This window comes from Apteryx mantelli, chromosome 23 (genome assembly GCF_036417845.1).
Source record: "Apteryx mantelli isolate bAptMan1 chromosome 23, bAptMan1.hap1, whole genome shotgun sequence".
Taxonomy (NCBI): Eukaryota; Metazoa; Chordata; class Aves; order Apterygiformes; family Apterygidae; genus Apteryx; species Apteryx mantelli.
Window position 1 is genome coordinate 7,465,486 of NC_090000.1, and position 18,697 is coordinate 7,484,182.

The 18,697-nt window shown below is 39.6% G+C and overlaps 1 protein-coding gene across 1 annotated transcript in view; it reads left to right on the forward strand.

Moving 5' to 3' along the window:
* The window catches only part of ARHGAP32 (Rho GTPase activating protein 32), a 272,203-nt gene that overhangs the window by 87,100 nt on the left and 166,406 nt on the right, over positions 1-18,697 (forward strand). Inside the window, exon 2 of the mRNA XM_067309997.1 lies at positions 17,790-17,898. Within this exon, the coding sequence (XP_067166098.1) occupies positions 17,791-17,898 (108 nt within the window). The 5' untranslated portion in view covers position 17,790. The remainder of the gene's footprint in view (positions 1-17,789; positions 17,899-18,697) is intronic.

Here is an 18,697-nt window from a genome sequence, read left to right on the forward strand (position 1 = left end):
GTGTCATTCTAAAATCATGCTGCTGATGATGGGAGGGGGGAAGCCTGAAGAACACCGTTTACTGTTGTTTTCCTGACCACTAAAATGAATGCGTACTGGTTTCAACAACATCTCATTTCTTTGGGAAGGCTAATAGCCTGGTCACTTCATTATACTGCCTTTCTCCACAAGTGCCAACATAATAGAAATGCTTTCATTTTCCAGACTACCCTTGGGTGCTTGAGACAAATATTTTCAAAAGCTGACCCACACATTTTTTTTCTGTCAAAGTGAAAAAGCTATAAATCCGTTCATCACCTGTCCTCTAAGTTAACATATTGCACCTTCAGTCCTTTGTGATGTCTTAAAAATAATCAGTGTGCTTTCAACAGTGGGTACTTTATGAAATAGGTTAAGGTCTCATTTATTTAATTATTTATTTTCCCACGAGGGCATTTTATTACTGACAGCATGAGTCAGGACAGTTAAAGGTTGAAGTGAAATATCCAGCTTCTGATATGATGCAATATAAATTAGAATGGATTATTACTTTAGTCATGGTGGAAAAAATGATTGAAGCACTGTGTTGTGTTACCTGTAAGACAGAAGTCTACCAGTTATCTCTTTCTGGTTATATCTTCCTCCACTGCACGTTATAATATGGGGAATGCCTGCTAAGAAGAAATTTTGCGCTTCTGTGTTTTAGTGCCAGTTCTGTGCCTGTGGGCAGACAGGTTGTCAGCATGGAGTTAAAAGTGCGTTGTCCATGGTCGCGTTTTATGAAGAGGAGGTTATCATGAAGGAAGGAAGGCAGCCAGGACTCCTGGGTTTTGTTCCAGGCCTCCCTGACTCAGCTAGTGAGTAAATTGTTCTTATGTATTGTTTACACCATTTTTGAAAGCAAGAGTAACAACACTTAGCTATTTTACATTTTCACTTAATTGTAAAGAGCTGTATGGCCTGAGTATAAAAAGTACCTAAGGGCAAAAATCTATTTTATTCCTGTTGGTCTTCTGTTGGTCTTTTGAAAAAGGATCAAAAGATGGTGGAGGATAATTTTCAGCAGGGTTGTCCTTGTTTATTAACTTCTCCTTCCCACCCCTTGATTTAAGAGAACTCTGCCCAAGGTATTTGGGAGTGATAAATGTTGATGCAGATGCAAGTATAATGTTGCAGATGCTGTGACTCTCTGCAGTATGACTTCCTGTTTTTCCACGGTCCATCTTGATCCCTCATCGCTGGCTGTTCAGCTATACAAATACATGTATTTTCATGTGCTAGCCCTAAAGTCTCAGCTTTCCTTGCCTCAGGACAGTAGGGCTTAATGTTATCAGCAGTGGGAATGGACAGTGCCATTGCCTTAGCCGGAAAGGCTAAGGATGGTATGATGGCAGAGGAAAACGTTTAGAAAATGGCTTTAGGTATTATGTTATCCGTTCAGCTGCCCTATTCAGATTTGCCTAGCTGATTCCTTTTCTTCCCTCCCCTCTAACCTTACGTTTCCCTGTCAGTGCAAACAGTTACCTGTGCAATAGGCGTTACCTGTATAAGGTGTTGGCATCCTCTAATCTTCTATTAGCCGCATGCAAAAGCACACTTTAACTATATGCTGATTAAAATAATGGCAGAGAGACTGTGTAGAATTTGTACTGGTGGAATCGTGCCGGGAGAGGTTTTAAAAGTGAAGGAGAAGGCAGTGATAAGGCATGATAATTTTTCAAGTGTTAGGGTTTGTGGATGAAGAGTGATGGAAAGGAATTAGGGTTACCTGATACATTTTTTTCCCCCTACCCCAGCCTTGCAAAGCATGTAAGCATCTGCTTAAATTTCACTGAAGTTTACCATGCTGGTGAAGCTAGGTAACTACCTGAATGCCTTGCTGTTTCTCATGCAGTTAAGAGTCCAAACCAAAAGGACAGTAATGCTTCACTGGTAACTTTGGAGGGTTAAATGTTCTTGAGAAGCCATTTGCTTATAGGTTTGCAAAGGGAGAGGAGTGCAAGAACATGTTTAAACTGAGCAGTGAATTCTGCACAGCTCAGCTGGACTATCTGAGCTATGTTTAACAGACTACATTTAATCTTACCGTTTCAAGGAGCTGTATAAGAGCTGTTGAGCCTTAACAGACATGGAAAAGCTGTCCTGTAAAGTTACGCAAGTGGAAGGGCAGCTTGAATTTCGTGCTAGTTTCTCAGGAGAACTACAGAGGAGGTGCAGAAACATCATGTCATCTGCCTGTCCTGACCATGTTCTTTGGCTTGACATGCTGGGGGGTGGTGGTGTGTGTGGCAACTGTCTCCTGTTTTGCCACAGTCCAGTTCCTTTCTGAGTTTGCGCTGGATTCTCCAGGCTAGTATTTTTTTTTCTGCTGTGTGCTTGTCTGACTTCTTTCTTGGCTGTAGCTTCCTGTCATGTTGTTCAGCAGCAAAAGCACTCTCATTATCAGTGCAGCTAGGCAGAGGCATGGTGAGCCAGGGGTTAAGCCAGCTCAGTTTCCTGCTCCTCTGCTTGCTCAGGTGTGCTGAGTAGGGCAATAAAGAGTGGCTGATTAGGAGAGAGAGAAACAACTTGGTGTGCAGAGCTTATGGGATTAGGCAGAATCCCAGGCTGGGAACTCTTCTTGTTTCTCTTCATTTATTTTGCTTGTTTTTGGTGATAATTACCATTTCTTATGGAAAAGGCTGTCCTATCTGCTGCTAATTTTTTCTTTTTTTTTTTCCCCTGCTGAGTCATTGCACAACTCAACAGTCATTTGTGTGGCTTGCTTCCTGGATTCTTGAATCGGTTTGTCACGTACCTTTCTTCTTTCCTGCTACATTTAATATAACTCTGCATGCATTTCAAGCACTTCTGCGCAGCGGAACCCCTTCCAGATGGTCCTGTGGTATCTCTCTGTGACTGGGGTGAGTGAGGCATTTACTAATGGCAGAATGTGTCAGGCACTCAGTAAGTTATTATTCCTGTGATAACATGAATATTTGAAAATTATTAATCTTCCTTAGATGCAGACTGTGAATGCAGATGTATTATCTTGTAACTGAAGAGACAGAAAACCCTGTTTGCTTTTGATTTTTCATACATTCCACAGCTGGCATCTGCTTAGGCAATTAAACACCTTTCATAGTGCTTAGAAAGGGGATCTTCTTATTGTTCATCTTCAAATATCACTTCACTCTTGGGTAGTCTATGAATATGCAGCTCACCTTTTTCTCTTTCTCTTCCCTCCCTTGCTCATGCCTTTAAAATTAGGTTGCTGATTTTGTTGGTGTTTCAGGGACTTTAAAGAGGTTACCTAAAACCGCAATATTGTTAAGCAGTGTAGTTAATTTTTTTTTGTTTTAAAAGGGTGAAAATTCCTGGCTGATATTTTTTCACATTATGATTTAACATGTCCTTGTTCTTAGACACAGGTTGTTTCTGGAATGCTTATATTTTGTTGCTCATAGTTTGTTTTTTAAATGCAAAATAAACAGAAAGCTTGACCTTTCTTTTTTTTAAGTGTTTATGTTTCAGATGCTTTTTTTTTTTGCAGTTAAATAAAAACAACAACAATCAACAAAACAGTTCTGCTTCCTGAGCTCTGGTATTCACAAAGGGCTTGGGGTGATGTTGCGTGGTGAAGCATTGCAGCACCCTTACAACCTCAGATCCTCAGCTCCAGCATTGCAAAGCCATGATAAAAGCCCAGGTTCTGTCCACTCAGTGTGGAGAGACACTTGTGTGTCAGGATGGTATCTGCAAAAGCCTGCAGGAGGTACTCAAAGTCAGAGGAAGGTCTTTGAGAGGGGTGTGTTAAGATCTTGCTCACCTCCTCTTTGTGAAAGTGCATCCCAATGAAGGAGAGCTGAAATGCTGCTGTGGCTGAAGCAGGGCTTCTCCAGAGCAGTGTCTGTAGAGACAGGCAAGTACTTGTGCTGGCACAGGGAAGATAGGGCAGCAAAAGGCTGTGAAGAGATGGGAGCTGCTCCTTTTGGTAGCAGCAGAGCGGCTGGATTGCTTAGGCTGTTCATTGGTTAGAAGTGCTGGCTTGAAGCCCTGTTAGATAGGCACTTTGATAATACAGGTATCTGCAGCCCAGTGCTTCCGGGTTTAGTGGTCCTGCTAAGTTTTTCTGTATATATTGTTTCTCTCTTTCTGTCTCTCTCTCTCTCTTTTTTTTTTTTTTAAAGAAATTCAGAAGGTAATGGGGAAAGGAGAGGAGGAGATGTTGCATAAAACCTTTGCGATTAGAGCCATAGATTGGGAAACAGCAGACTTCAACACTGTCCTGAGCCTGTGCAGTTTAATTCCCTGAGAGAGTGCCCTAATTACCTGCCTGTAAGGAGGATTGGGATAGAGGAAGCTCTTGTTCCGTCCTATGTGAAGCTAGAATATTGCGCGGCAAAGAATGGCAGATGCGTGAGGGTAGAAAGTGTGTGATCCTCTAGTCTAGACTGGAGGGTGTTTTTCTCCCTGTGTTCTGATTTTTTTTTCCTCCAGGACCTGGTAGAGTGTTTCATACTTAGGAGCCTTTGGATTAAAGCTGTGCTTCTGTGAATGGTCTTTGTGGTTAGGAACTGCCAAACTGAAATTATTTGCTGTTTTAGCCTCAGTCTTCCACCGAAATGTTGGGCAAGTTACTTGAGCTGTGTTGGCTACTGTGGCTTTTTGGAAAATGGAGATACTCCCTTTGCTCACCTCTGGTCTGCTTTGAGGTAGATAGTCCTTGCCTTGTCATTTTACAGTCTCCTGGCATATTCAAGTGCAGCACTTAGCATAATCAGGGTCAGTAAGCACTACAACAATAGAGCTTACGACCAGAAATCTCTATGATACAGATTACACATGGTGTTTCAGCGTTGTGTTGCTGTGAGTAGCCTTTAGAGTTAATGTTTTTGTTTTATGATGTACCACCTCTCAGTCTCTCCTCAAAAATCTAAATCAGACTGAAGCCTTGGCTAATTGTTCTATTGCAATTCATCTCCGTGGCAGCAGGAAACCTCGCAGCAGGGTTTCCTTTCACAGCAGACGTGTGCCAGCTCAAATGCTTTTGTACCAAAAATGCCTGTGTGGGTGTTGAAGGTAGAATGATTGGATAGTAGTGGTTGCAGCTGTATCCTTGAGAACATGAGACAAGGGAGATCAATGGTCTCTTTTCTGTGTTTTTTTTTAATTATTTATTTCTGAAAAAGATATTTAACAATTGCAAATCATTCCAAAAGGGCAAGGTAAATTTTTTTTTTGATTCTCAAAGACTGTGTCAACACTGGCACTGTTTGTAATGCTGGCATTGGTTCTGCAGGAGGTTGGAGTGGAAAATGTACTCTGAACCACAGCGAGACATTTTGACCCCTATAGCTCCTCTGTCTTCTGGTCTGCATCCAGCTCTCAAGTGCTGCTTCCACTTGTCACCCCTACACCTTACTTACTGCACTGCTGCCACCTGCATTTCCTCATCCTGTGTATCAGGAGCAAGAGTAGCAGATGAGTGGCCCAGGCCACCTATGATAGTAGAACAGGTAGAAGCACTGCTGTAAACCTTATGCCAAGGCCGCTGGCCATTTAAACCATCAGAATGCCTGGAGCTATTCTTTACTTATTTCTTATGCTTATCTTTCCTAGTTTTTTTCTGCAGATCAGGTTCCAGTGTCTGGAGTTACAACCATTCATCCCCTAGTATTCGCTAGCAAGTCGTCTTTGAATTTTTTTTCCCTGACTCCTTCCACAGAGTGGGGCATGGCAGTGTTGTGCCAACCGTATAAACACAATCATTTTTTGCTGTCAGTTTGCTAAAACAGAAAAGGTAGCTCTAGATAGGTGATTGGCTCCCTACAAACGCTTAGGCAGAGAAAGGATTTCCCTGCTAAGCAACTGGCTGACTGGACAAGTTTAAATGTTGTTTCATGTTATGAACAGTTGTCACTTAACAGCACGCAGGGCTAATTGTAACTGATTAGCTGATTGCACTTAATTATTCCATTTGCTGAAAGCATCTTTTTTCCAGTAGTTGCTTGTGTTAGGAAAGATTAAATTTACCATTGCTTTGCATTACCACTGAACTACAGACAAAAGAGAGATCAGCCCAAATGAGTGTCCTTGGATCTAGATTCAGGTAATGCTTCAAAATTTTGGGATGTAATTTGGAATAGCCGTAATGTAATAGTTCTTACTACTGTCTTGTGTTATGGCAATATTTGAAGACTCCAGCAAAGAATGGAACTGCTTTTGCTGGGCACTGAGGAAGACATGAGATGAAGACCTTGCCCAGAAAAAGGCGTAATCTTAACAAAAAAGAAAAGAAAACGGGGCGGGGGAATTGCAAAGGAAATGCAGGGAGCATTAGTGCCAGATTTTGACTAGGAGCTTTGTGAGATGGTACCCATCTTGCTGTCCTTTGGATGAGGAAGGTGGGTAGCAGCAGTCTGAGCTCTCTTGTGCCAGGGTTGGAGCTAGATCATCCAGACCTAGCCAGCAGGAGGGAGGGAGAACCCCGGGGAGGGCACCCTGCTGCTGCTGGCACACTGGAGTTGTGTTGGCAGTGCCCAAGTTTGGACTTCGCAGTGGAACAGGAAGGGCATGAGCAGCCATCCTTTTCCATCTCTCGTCTATGCGGAAACTTTAGAGCTGCTGTTGGTGATTTAATAAATTATAAATGAGAGGTTAGCACTCTCGTTCCCTGGAGACAGTTTTCTTTAATACATTTATATTTGTTCCTGAACCAAACAAAAGAAAGTCAAGCCAGAGCTCGGTGATTCTGATTGTGCAGTGATTTCCTAAGTCCTTTTCTTATACTGGGCAAAAGTGACGAGAGGAGACCATTCTTGAGGTTTTTTTATTGGCCATCATTGTGTTCTTTTAAAAGAAAATGCCAAGCACCTACTAAGACAATGTCTTTTATGTGTTGCCAAATAAAAGAGCAGGTTTGTTCGGTAATATATGTATGCAAAAGCATGAAAATTCTATGATTGTTTTTATAAAACTTTTTAATAACTAAGAACATAGCTCAAAGCATGTAAAAACTGAATATTCCAAGAACTTATTGTTTATATAAAACACCTAAAGAAATTCCAGTTATGCAAAAACTGAATGCACATTATTAAAGCCCAGTTCAACAAAGCTTTTAGGTACATGTTCCAGTCCCTACTTATTTATGTACTTCGCTGAAGAGAGGGGTGCTACTGATTTGAGCCATAAAACAGAACCGGATGAGACAGGAAAACAAAGCTGCCAAAATTATGGGAGAAGAAGCAGAATAAAAAGAAGGGGGGGGGGGTCTACTGAGCCTCTGTTCTCTTTTGCTTTCACACTTAGAGATGATTTACATAAGGTGATTTGGGGTTGATCTTACCTGCAGAACCGCTTTTTGTTTTGAGAAAAATAACAATAATGGATTTGGTTTTATAGTGTGTGGTTGTTGGTTTCTCCTCTCCCAGCATCCCTCCTTACCCCTTGATGGGCCTGAAAAGCCTCCCGTTGGTGGCTAGCAATTTGACACCTTGGAAGTACTTGCAACCTGAGCAGTGGTGTTGAGGTCCTGCTGGCAGAACTGTCATGGCTGGCTAAGCGAAGTAGGTCACCTTGACGGCCGGCCCAAGTGTGTGCGAGTGAGAACATATGCAGTGCCCTCAAGCACTAGAATATGGACATGTGGGCTTGTGGGGGCTTTGGTTTTTTCAGCTGAGGATCAGAAGGGGTAGTGTGAAGTAAAGTGTGTGTGTATGCATGCGTTGTTTCAAGGATGTTGAGTAAACCAGGGAAAAATGTCTAAGACCATTACAGAGAGGAGGCAGGCTGCCTGTTGACCGCTTTTTGCGAAAACGCAAACTGTCCTCCGCAGACTTGCTCACAGGTTTTAAATTCCGCCTGATCTGATCTTGCTCATGGAACTTTTCTTTGGCAGCTCAGAGGCTGTGATTTAAATATTCATGCAAATTAATAAACAACACACATATTTTGAAGTCTGAAAATTCGGTTAAACCCTTGAGCAAAGATAATTTAACTAGATAACCGTATCAGAGCCTTTACTGAAAGCGTGTCCAGAGAGTTGAAATAGGGCAAGGAAACAATTTGTTAATTAATCTCTGCAGTACTGCTGGCCTTCTCTCCTCAGCGCTGCAGAGATATATTAGCAGTGGAAGAACTGACATGTCCCCTATATCGCTTTTAAAAATTAATCAGGTGATGCTGCTGATTTTTAAAAGACTTTTATTTAAACCTTTCATTTTAAAAATCCATTTTTTTAAATGTTATATAGCCCTAAATGAAAGGTTGATGCAAAGAGGAAAAAAAAAGAGAAAGAGATTTCTCTTCTGGCAGACTGCTGAGGATCTAATTTAACAGTTGGTGATGCACAAGTGAGAAAGTAATTTTTTAAAAATTATTTTATAGGAACAGAAACCCCCAAACTAAAAATGTGCTTGAAATTTTGTTTCGTGGCCGTGTAAACTGTCTTCTAGACAAGGAGTTGAACAACAACCATTAGTATTAGCAGTCGTGCTATTCGTTCAACTCTATCATAATATTGGTGATCTCCAACTTACTGTTGCTTTCCTGAGTGTAGGTATGGTTTTCCAGTCTCAATTTGGAATTTGCAAGTAGGAAGAGTTAAAAATTCTGAATCTGAAAACTATTTAAAGACTATGCCATACATCATGATGTCCTATAAAATTGAATTCACCTGTATACGTAATAGTGCTGATCCTGTGAAGACCTGTATTCCCATACCTTCTCTGTTTGGGCAGATGTACAAATTTGCCTGGGAACGTTCCTCGAAAGGTCCACATTTATGAAATTGCTGCATAGCATAAATGAACGCGGTTTTTTTGTTCAACTTTTAAGGGCCCACAGTAATAGTTCGCAGACCCTCACAGGCGAGCAGACCCCAAGTTGAAAACTACTGATATAAACATATAAAACTAGTCAATGGGTGCATCCTTACTTGAATTAGCAGAGCTACAGCATAGAATAACTTGCGAAAACTTAGTTTGATTCGTGCTAACTAATATTTGAATGATAAGGTGGGCTTTTTAATATCCTTTCATTGTAATATAATGGTATTCTATTACTTTTTCTTACCAGTGGCTTCCTAAACAATTGGATTTTGGCTTCCCAATTGTATCAGCTTCTGTCAAGAGTAGCAATTATAGCTTTCCACTTTGTAGGGCATACAATCAATCACAATAAACCATTCTGTTATGCCAGGTTTTCATTTTGTGGTTGAGGATTAAATGCAATCCATTTACCATTTGTTTATTTATGAGGTGTGTTTTAAGCTGACCTTGTAGGTCTTTTCCATCCTCACTTTGTACAAGCCTTGAGACAGACTTTAGAAATCTTATTTTATATAATACAGATGGGCATAATGTAATCAATAAGGTGTTGACAGTGCTGATTTAAAACATGGGAAATTAAATCCTCTTTCAGGTCAGCACTGTCAGCCCTCAATTCCCATCTCTCGTTTCATTTTCCCTGGGACTCTTGGGCTATCTCTGTTTTCCATATTGCATGATTATTTTCTTCCTTTCCACTGTATTAGTTTTAGTTTTGTGGATGCAGAGTTTATTTGGAAAATTGGGATTTGGATTGTGGGTGGGGGGAGGTTTGTGGGGGGGGGGTTGCCTTTTTCTTTTGCTTTTTTTTCCAAATGCATAGCTAATAGCTAATGCATAGCTATTCTTGTGGTATAAGTTTGATGTCAGAAATAAAGAAACATCAGTGTTTTTCGCTTTATTCCAACTTCTTGCCCAGTTGTTTATACACTTTGGGTCAGGTCTCTCAGTTCTTGTTTCCTAGTTTTTCTAGCTTTCCTCATGGTGATAAGGAGCAATCCATATAATATGAAGAGTCCTCTTAATAATTCTGCTTTCATATACTCTATGTTGACATCACTTTATACATATATATATATATTTATTTTTTTTTCATTGTAGCATTGTGACTCCTCATCTTGATCAATTTTTTTTAAGGCCTCTAAAGCAGAGTTTTCAGGTATCTTTTTTACTGATTCACTGTTGGCATATCTTTCCATGCTGGTGATGGAGAGGTATGGGTTTGTAGCCTGAAACCTCTCTTTGCACTGGGGGAGACAGAGGTGCTGCAGTCAGGCTGTTATGCTGTGCCTTGGAGGATTAACATGCTCAGCATTAGCTTGAGGTTTCTGCACAGTGGCTTACCTGTAGTGAACTCCTGAAGCCTAAAGTAAACCCAAATCTCATTTGTCTACAAAATGTTCTGCCAGTTCTTGTGGAGGTGCCCAGAAGCACTGCGTAATGCTACTAACTCTTCAGCTTGCAGCACTGCATCACATACTTGGATTTCAGTCTGCTGGATTCACTGTTCTCCTCTTTCTTGAGTAGTGTCTGTTAACACTGTCAAACTGAGAAATGCTTATTGAAGACAAACATGGTTGCTAGGAGCAAGGAAGATGAGCCAAGTGGATGTACAGTTCCCTGGAAGCAATGGAACGGCTGTTCCTTACTACGTTTTTAGTGCCCTGATAAAGATTGTGTCATTTTGGCCTTCTATGCAGACTATTTGAGCAGCATAAATGCCAATTTTTATCAGATAGTGTTTGAAGCGCGTTGGTTTTCAGAATAGATTTGTGTCAGCAAAGACCTTATTTAAATATGGCTTCTTGAATTTATATCTCAGGAAACATCACTATCTATGGAGTTGTAAATCCTCTTGAATCATAAATTCCGTAGGGCAGAGCTATGCTTTTCCATTGGTTGAGAAATCTCCAGGCACAATAAGAGTGCTATATAAATAATAAATACACTAATAAATCAGTTATCATCAGCTCTCACCTCCTAAATTGAGGTCAGAAAGAAAATTCATTCGAGGGGGAGGCAGAAGGGAAAGATGAAATGCCTGATGGCCCCTTGGGGGAGCAAACCTAAAGATCGGAACTGGTATTTAATTTAAAAAATATATAGTCAGCCCCAAATGAGTATCTGTCGAGCAGACAATTAACTGTCTGATGTGAGGAGTCTGGCATTCAAAACGCTCAATGCTTCCATGCTAGCACATGGCTTTCAAAGCATCAAGCACCTCTGAAAGTAAATGGTCAACACCCTTGTGTCCTCCTAGAGGAGAGCGATTAATCTGTGTGTCATCAGCATCTAGATGACACCAAAGTCCGTGATAACCGTGTCACTTAAACCACTGTGGTCCAGTGATAAAACATGGTGTGTGTCAAAGAAACTCAATAAGGGCTACAAAACTTCTGTTAGGAACCCCACAATTTTTAAAGTATCTGCCTTGTTTCCTCCTCCTTTAAATTAAGGGGCGTTTTCCACAAAAACAGTTTTTATGATTCTTCATCTCTTGTGCAAACAGATATGTGGAAACATTTGGTATTTGTGGATGTAGGACTCCTTCAAACCCTGATCTAGGGAAAGTTATTTTCTAGTGGAAGTTGTATTTAGTTTTACAATATTATACACATACACTAATGGTAAAGTTTATGGACATCAGTCTGAATATTAGTTTTCTGATTTTATAAAGCATCTAGCATGCCTTATCTGTTCTAGGTGCTTTCTGCCTTGTAAGGCATTGCAATGCACTCCTTGAACAGTGCGTGGAGGTAGGACTTAGTGCTCAGTAATGCAGAACAGTTGGGGAATCCAGTCAGGAAGATAGTACAGCTCTATAACTGAAATATTTTAATTACTCATCAGCACACATGGAAATGCCATCATTGATGGGATAAATTAGATTTGAGAACCTGAAAAGGAGCATTAGATAGTTTCTTGATACAAATGTTTATACAAATAGGCAAGCTCTGGCTTGAAATTCGTAAACTTGACCTACTAGAGAAGTTTAAGGAATGGGTGTGGACACAGGCTGTGTCTTTTGTGAAATGTCCTGTAAACATTTGTTCCGGTACATTTGATTCTCAATTTACAATGAAGAAGGATTCATTCATCTGAAGAGAGATTGCTTAATGGCCCCTGTACAGACAGAACCTTTATTAATATAGTGGTGTCGGATTTCACATAAAGGGCATTCAGAGCTGCTAAACAGTTGGAGAAGTGACATTTAACTAAAATTGTATTTCTGTTGTTACGGCTAATATTAAATTTTGTAGTTAATTTTCAGTCATTTATAACACCCATGAAAGGGCCAAATGTAGGCCTTGCAGAATAGAGCTGGTTCTTTTATTTGTTTGGCCTTTAATGTTTACAAAATGTCTATGTCAGTGTTTTATGTAAACACTAGCCAGGCTCTTGTTTTTTTCCCCTCCTGTGGAAAAGGATCCATGGCAGAAACAAGATAATTAGTCTTGTTACATCTTGACATGTGTGGTGAGTTAGGCGTATGTATGTTGTGCTATTTATTTGTTCTATAAATTAAAATAATGTCAAATATACATATAAATATTTATACATGTGCATATATATTATATACATATTCTAAACCCATCTTGCCTCTCCTTGTGGCTAGGAAAAATCGTAATGTCTGACTGCTAGAAATCTCCTTGCCCCAGCTGTGTGGCTCTAGGGTTTTACATGCCCCGAGGACATTTTCTTTGATGTTCCTTTCAGTGACTGCAACCACAGTGTGGCTGTTTCCCAGTTACATGTTCTTTGGTTTCTTGTTTTGGGGCTTCTAGTGGGACTCCCAGCAGGTCTGCAGCTTTGAAAATTAGCAGCCAAGTTCCTATAGGAAGTCCAGAAGAAAAGCTGAGAGTGTGTGAAGAAATAATGCCTAGAAATATTGTTGCAGATAGATTCCTGTCCTTAGTCTTTCCATAGTAGCTTTTCTTGAGATCCTGAGCTGTGGTTTCGTTCTCCAGGATATCCTTGAAAATGTGGAGTTCCTGTAAAATCGCTTGAAATAGCTTTAAAAAAAGGAGTGTCTTGAGTAGCTGCATTTCTTTCCCTGCCTTTCTTCTGCCCTTCTGCCAATATTTCAGTGTTGCTAATTTACAAAGATTATTTTTCTTCATCCAGATTAGGGGCTGTGAGGAAAAAAGTCAGTAGGCTTGAGAATATAAGGGACTAACATTATCCTTAGCATCTTTTGCCTTCCTTGCTCTTTTGTCTCAGATGGGATGGAATTAAATAGCTACTGTTAAAGATTAATAATGGTTCACAGAAGGTTATCAAATGTTTATAATGCCGTTAGAGAATCTTAAATATCATTTCCAATATTTTGTGGTACTGTGACTAAGTATTTGATTTCTGTCAGTACTAGAGTATTCCATTAAACGAGTCTAGCAAATGCTTACTGAATTGGTTGTTTAAAATATACAATGGTACAGGCAGAGCTTTTCTTGTTTCCAGTGAAAGTCCAGAACACCTTCAATAGGAAGAATAATCAGAATGCATTTCAGAATCTCAGTGGGAAGGGTTTGGGAAGAGTTTTATCGTGGAGTTTTATATGCCTAAGTTTATCTATAATGTGAGTGAATAGATCAGGCACCAGTAAAAAGGACTGGGTTCTATGATATCCGTGTTTGTCTGAGACGCTATGAAAGCAGAGACCCAGAAACCTGGGCCTCTGGCAAGGTATTTCCGCTTGTTTTTAAATTATTGCATATTTGTTAGTAAAAAGAAATTTCAAGACAGATGCTTTGTATGTGGAGAGAAATTGGTAAGCATTTGGACACTTTTTTTTTTTTTTTTTCCATTTTACTGTCTTAAAGAAATGTCTGTTTCTGCAGCAAGAGTGAGTTATGCTTTACAGTACAGGAATAAAGGCATGCGTAGAACATGTTCTCCTCTTGACATCATCGTCAGATTTCCCAGCAACTTCAGCGTACCACAAGTGAGCATATAGTTTGTGTAATATATATCAAGTCTGTATATATGTATTTTATAATCTCAATTACAGATTTCCACTCTCTCCTGGTTTGTAGTTTCTGCATGATAAACCTTCTATAAAGTAATGCCTGCCTTACATTAAACCTAAATAGCCTGTCAGGATTGTTTGGATCATTAAAATGGAGACCTGGATTTCCTGCTAGTTCTTCTGTGGCATAGGATAGGAAGTGTCATTCCATCTGAACATTTCCCTCTATCCACCTGAAACTATCCCAGGATAAATTGCTGCTGAAAGCAATCAGCCATCCTTACAGTAACATAACAGTAACATACCTTTGGTCTCCAAGGTCACTTCCTTACTCCCGCGGTTGTTTATTAGCTATACGCAGTAATGAGGGGGTGAGCCAGCTCCTTACAGCTTGAAAATTCTGAACTGAGATCTTGCATTGGTGATTCATTTGGCTCATTCAGACTCTAGATTCTTCTGGTTGTTTCTGTATGAATGAAAGTCAGTGTTTTGGAAACAGCATAGTCAAGTCTTGTGAATGTTACTTATATAATTGTAGGAGGAATACCATGCTTGGAAAAAATAAATGAGCTGTTAGGTAAAAATTCCTGTTTAATCCTGTGCATTTGTATATCTAAATTGGTTTCTTTCATCTTGAGAAATTTCTGAAAATCTGTCAGTTTTGAAGGTCAAGTTGTCATTTAATGAAATTTGAAGAAAATCAGTAAGGTTCTTGAGTGAAATGCACAGAACCAGCTGTATTTTGTTTCTGTCCTTCGGCAGCCCTATGTTACTAGCAATGTTTTAGATATTAAAAAAATTTGCTTGTCAAAAGGAAATAGCATTTTTGGGGGGTGGAAAATACTCCTAGGAAACCAGCTTTCTGATGAGAAATCCAAGCGGAATTGCCATAATCTTGAGGAGTTAGTATAGTTAGTATAGTAAATTCATTTGTAATCCAAAATGATCATAAAGATGTAAATTTGGTCTTGTTATTTTCAAATCTGTAATCTGAGATAGCATGCATTTGATAAGCTGTTTGTTTTAATAGTGATGCAGAAAGGTGGATCTTGATCTTCCTCTCCTCTTCCTTTCATCCCATCACTCTATCTGATGGTGTTAAGCTGTTTAATTTGTTTAGATTCTTTTAAAACGGTTGCAATATTGCCAAACGCAAACATTTTGAAATCCTGAGCAAAGCCTCATCGTGCCCTTTTCAAAATCATGAGGTTGACTTAAAAAATGTTGGGGTTTAAGTTTCTTTGTTGTTTTTCGAGTTTTGAGCTCTGGTTTTGAAACCTTTTCTTCACAACCGGCAGGTTAAAATAAGTACTAAATTTCTCATGTGGTGGAGCTGGGGCAATGAGAAACATGTCAGATCTTTTGAGTCTTTATGTGCAGTGCAGGCCAGATGAAAGAGCAGTCACCCCATGAGCACCAAATTTCCAGATTTACAAATAACAAATTCTTTAAACATGTATGTTGCAAAGGTGTGATTCTCTCATCTTAGCTGGCATCGCACTTCTGTGTTCTCAATCACGCCATTTTCATGCAGGTTTTCTGCAGATACATACTGCTTTCACTTTTAGGCATATTTTGTCTTGCCTCATTAGGAATGGCCTACTTCTAAATGGTGATGTTTACAGTGTGAATGGCTCATGAAACCGTTTAGCAGCATTACCCTGAGGCATTAAGACTTTTGGTTTTGAGGCCTGTATTCTCTGGGATGTGTTTTTTATTAGAACAGAAATGTGATCATGAAGCTGAGTATACAATTATATGGGATATGACTTTGTAACTCAGCCATCCTATTATTATGAGTGTTAATTACTTCATTCTTAACCCTTATGCAGAGTACAAACTAGACTTAAATTCTTTGGCCCAGTTAATTATGCTATAGCTGCAAACAGTATGTAGGAGTTTTAGGACTTCAGACCTTGATCCGAGGCCTGTTTCAGCAGCTGTCTTTTCTGGCATCTTCCCTGGCTCCACTGCTGGTGGCTGTGGTTACGACTTCTTGTTTAGGCTGGTTAGCTAGGCAGCTTTTGAGGGGATTTGCTCACAGGCCATTTCTGAAATGGAGAGAGCATGAGATTCACAGGCTGATGCACAGATTTTCATCTGTGTTTTAAATGCGTGGTTCATCTAACTGTCTCCCGCATGCTGGTGCAGCAGCTTTGGGGTGGCTGACATGTTGGTCATGATGGAGGGGAAGTCAGGCTTGGAGTCAGAAAACTGCCATGTGATATGGGTTGGAGGGCATGTATTTTAACATTTTTCTTTGTTTGATGCTCTGCTTAATCCAGTGCTAGCCTGAAACCGTCAGTGTCCTGGTTTAATACACAGACCGCAAGTAAATCGCAGGTGTTTCTTAGGCGCACAGGATAGTTTTCTCTAGTCTGAACTAGCTTTTGTCATTCACTGAAAAATAAGTATCATGTTTCCTTTTTCTAATGTTAATTTGAACTTTGTAAGGTTAGAGTTTATCAGTTTTGTTTTCTGTTTCTCCGTACTCTCCTTTTTTGTCATCTTTTGACCAAGATTTACAGTCAAATAATAGTGATGTGATTTATGTCGTCTTTGTCTGGTAAAGATGCGCATGACATTGGAGCAAGTCCACATACATTGTGGGGCTTTGGGATTTAAATAAACTTTCATATATTAATTGGATATTCTAAAGGAAACAAGAAGTAGCTTGCACTTTTTCAGGGCCATAGCAGCTTTGATGTTAAAATACCACTTTTGAATTCTGTTTTTGTTTGTCATCCTGTTGATTTTAAACACTTTTGACCATGTTTGTCTTTCTCCTGTGATAGAATTATGTTTAAGCTTTTTCAGTAGGTGATGTATCCGCTTAATTGATCTGCATGGCAAAATTTTTAGCTGTTGAACCCATTTATCATGTTAAGTTTTATTGTGCTGAGCATTAGGGTTTGTGATGCACTGAGAACAAAAGGATGGGAAATAGCTGATGAATCCTGCTTAATATTTCTTCTGTTGCATCCAAATTTTGTTATAAAGAACAGAAAAGTCCAAAGCAGTTTTCTGAAAAGGCTTTCACCATATTTATTTTAGTTGAATTGTATGTAAATTAGCATAGTTAACATTTAGCCAAGCCAGCCTTCTTTTCCATCAATATATATGCAGTGTTGATTGTTGAAATGGTTATTCTAAACAAAATAAATAAATGGCAAAATATTAATAAAAGAAAAAGTCTGTCTGAATCTTGTATTTTAATGAAACCAGAATGCATAACACTAGACTTTCAACAGGCTTTTGGTACTTCAGGCCTGCACTGTAACCCCTGCAAAGGCACATTTATATGTCCTGCCGGTGCAATATTTAATGGCACTCTTGTAACAGCAAGGCTTGTCACAGGGATAGAGATAGGCTGAGAAGCTTTTATGAATATTTTCTTCCCTTTTAATTTTGAGCCTCTGATCTCTGCAGGCTTAAAATTTACTTCACGGGATATTTGAAAGACAGCTCTTTATCTGAAGAAGTGTTTACCTTGATAGAATGAGATTGATTTGAGCTCATCCTTGGAGAGTTGGGGCAGCTGAAGGCACTCATGCTTGCAGATAGGATCAGTAAGAGCTATGAGAGCTGATGGCTCAGGCCTTGGGACATGAATTGAGGCTAAGATACAAACGCCGCTGTCTCTGTTTCTTTGGCAAAATAATGCAGAGACAACTGAGGATGAAATGTGTACATTTCTCTTGATAAGGTTAATGTTGTTTGCCTGGGCGGTATAGGCAATTTGCTGAAATGTACAGGAAATTATTACTTCTGGTTTTTCTGTGTTTTAACATTTGTAAATTGTGCAGCGATGAAACAAAATTATCTGATTATCTGATTGATTAGGAAGTGCAGATTTTTCCATCAGATTTATGCTCTAGTCCTGCTTGTATAATGAGGGAGAAAGAGAAGTCTGCAAGATTTCTGGATATAGAAGCATTTGTCACATGAGCCAGTTAACTGAGCACCATGACAGAGCTGTATGTAAGGTTACCTAGAGATTGTCACTGAGTACCAAACCTGTCTGTCCTTTTTTTCAGAATGATGAAGTCCTCTGTACATGCAGAAGAAGATGACTTTGTGCCAGAGCTTCAGAGGAGCATCCATCCCCGAGAGAGGCCAGACTGGGAGGAGACTCTTAGCGCTATGGTAAAACACCTTGTTACATTTTATATACGCTTTATTTTCAGTTCTGAACAGCTTCAGAATAACCTGCACTGCTGTTTCTTTTATTTTCTAGTTAGACTTTGATTTATATTTCCTGATTTTCAGATTTTTAAATGGATTACATACTGCTTTCAAGAATACCAAGATACTTTCCTTCCTCTGGCAATTCGTATGAGAGAGAGGATGAGCACGCATAATGCTTCTGCCCTATTAATACATGCCCCAAAGCAGGTCTAGTAACCAATTAAAAGGTCCATAATGTCACAAGGATTTTCAGTTTGTATTAACCTCTTTTTCAGCAAGAATTTTGAGCACAAAGGGAACTTGTGAAAACATGCTCTTTGAAGCATGCGGCATTGTGGAAAAAGAAGATTTTAGCAAAACGTTGGCTAAGTCTACAGGAAAAAAAACATTAGACTGAAAGCTAATGTGCCATCAGACTGAACAGAATTGCAGAAAAGTAACCACAAAGCTTCTGTTCCCGTGCTTAATGAAGACAATACGTGTGGGCAGCGGGCCACAGACAAGTGTGTGTATTTGATTTCTTTGTTTTCTTTTTAAACAAGTGAGCAAAGTACCCACAGTCTGCTTTCCCCAACTCTCTCTAGCATTTGCTGAGCCTGGAAAGTCGGTTATTTTATTAGCAACCTAAGAAGGCAATCTGATTAGGTGATTTTGTGAAGTTATCTTACCTCAAAGAAGCTTGTCCTGCCTTGTTGCAGTCTAGCAGTGTTTGGAGGCTGTATGCTGCTTGTTATTTTCAGGTTTTCTGCATTGCCTC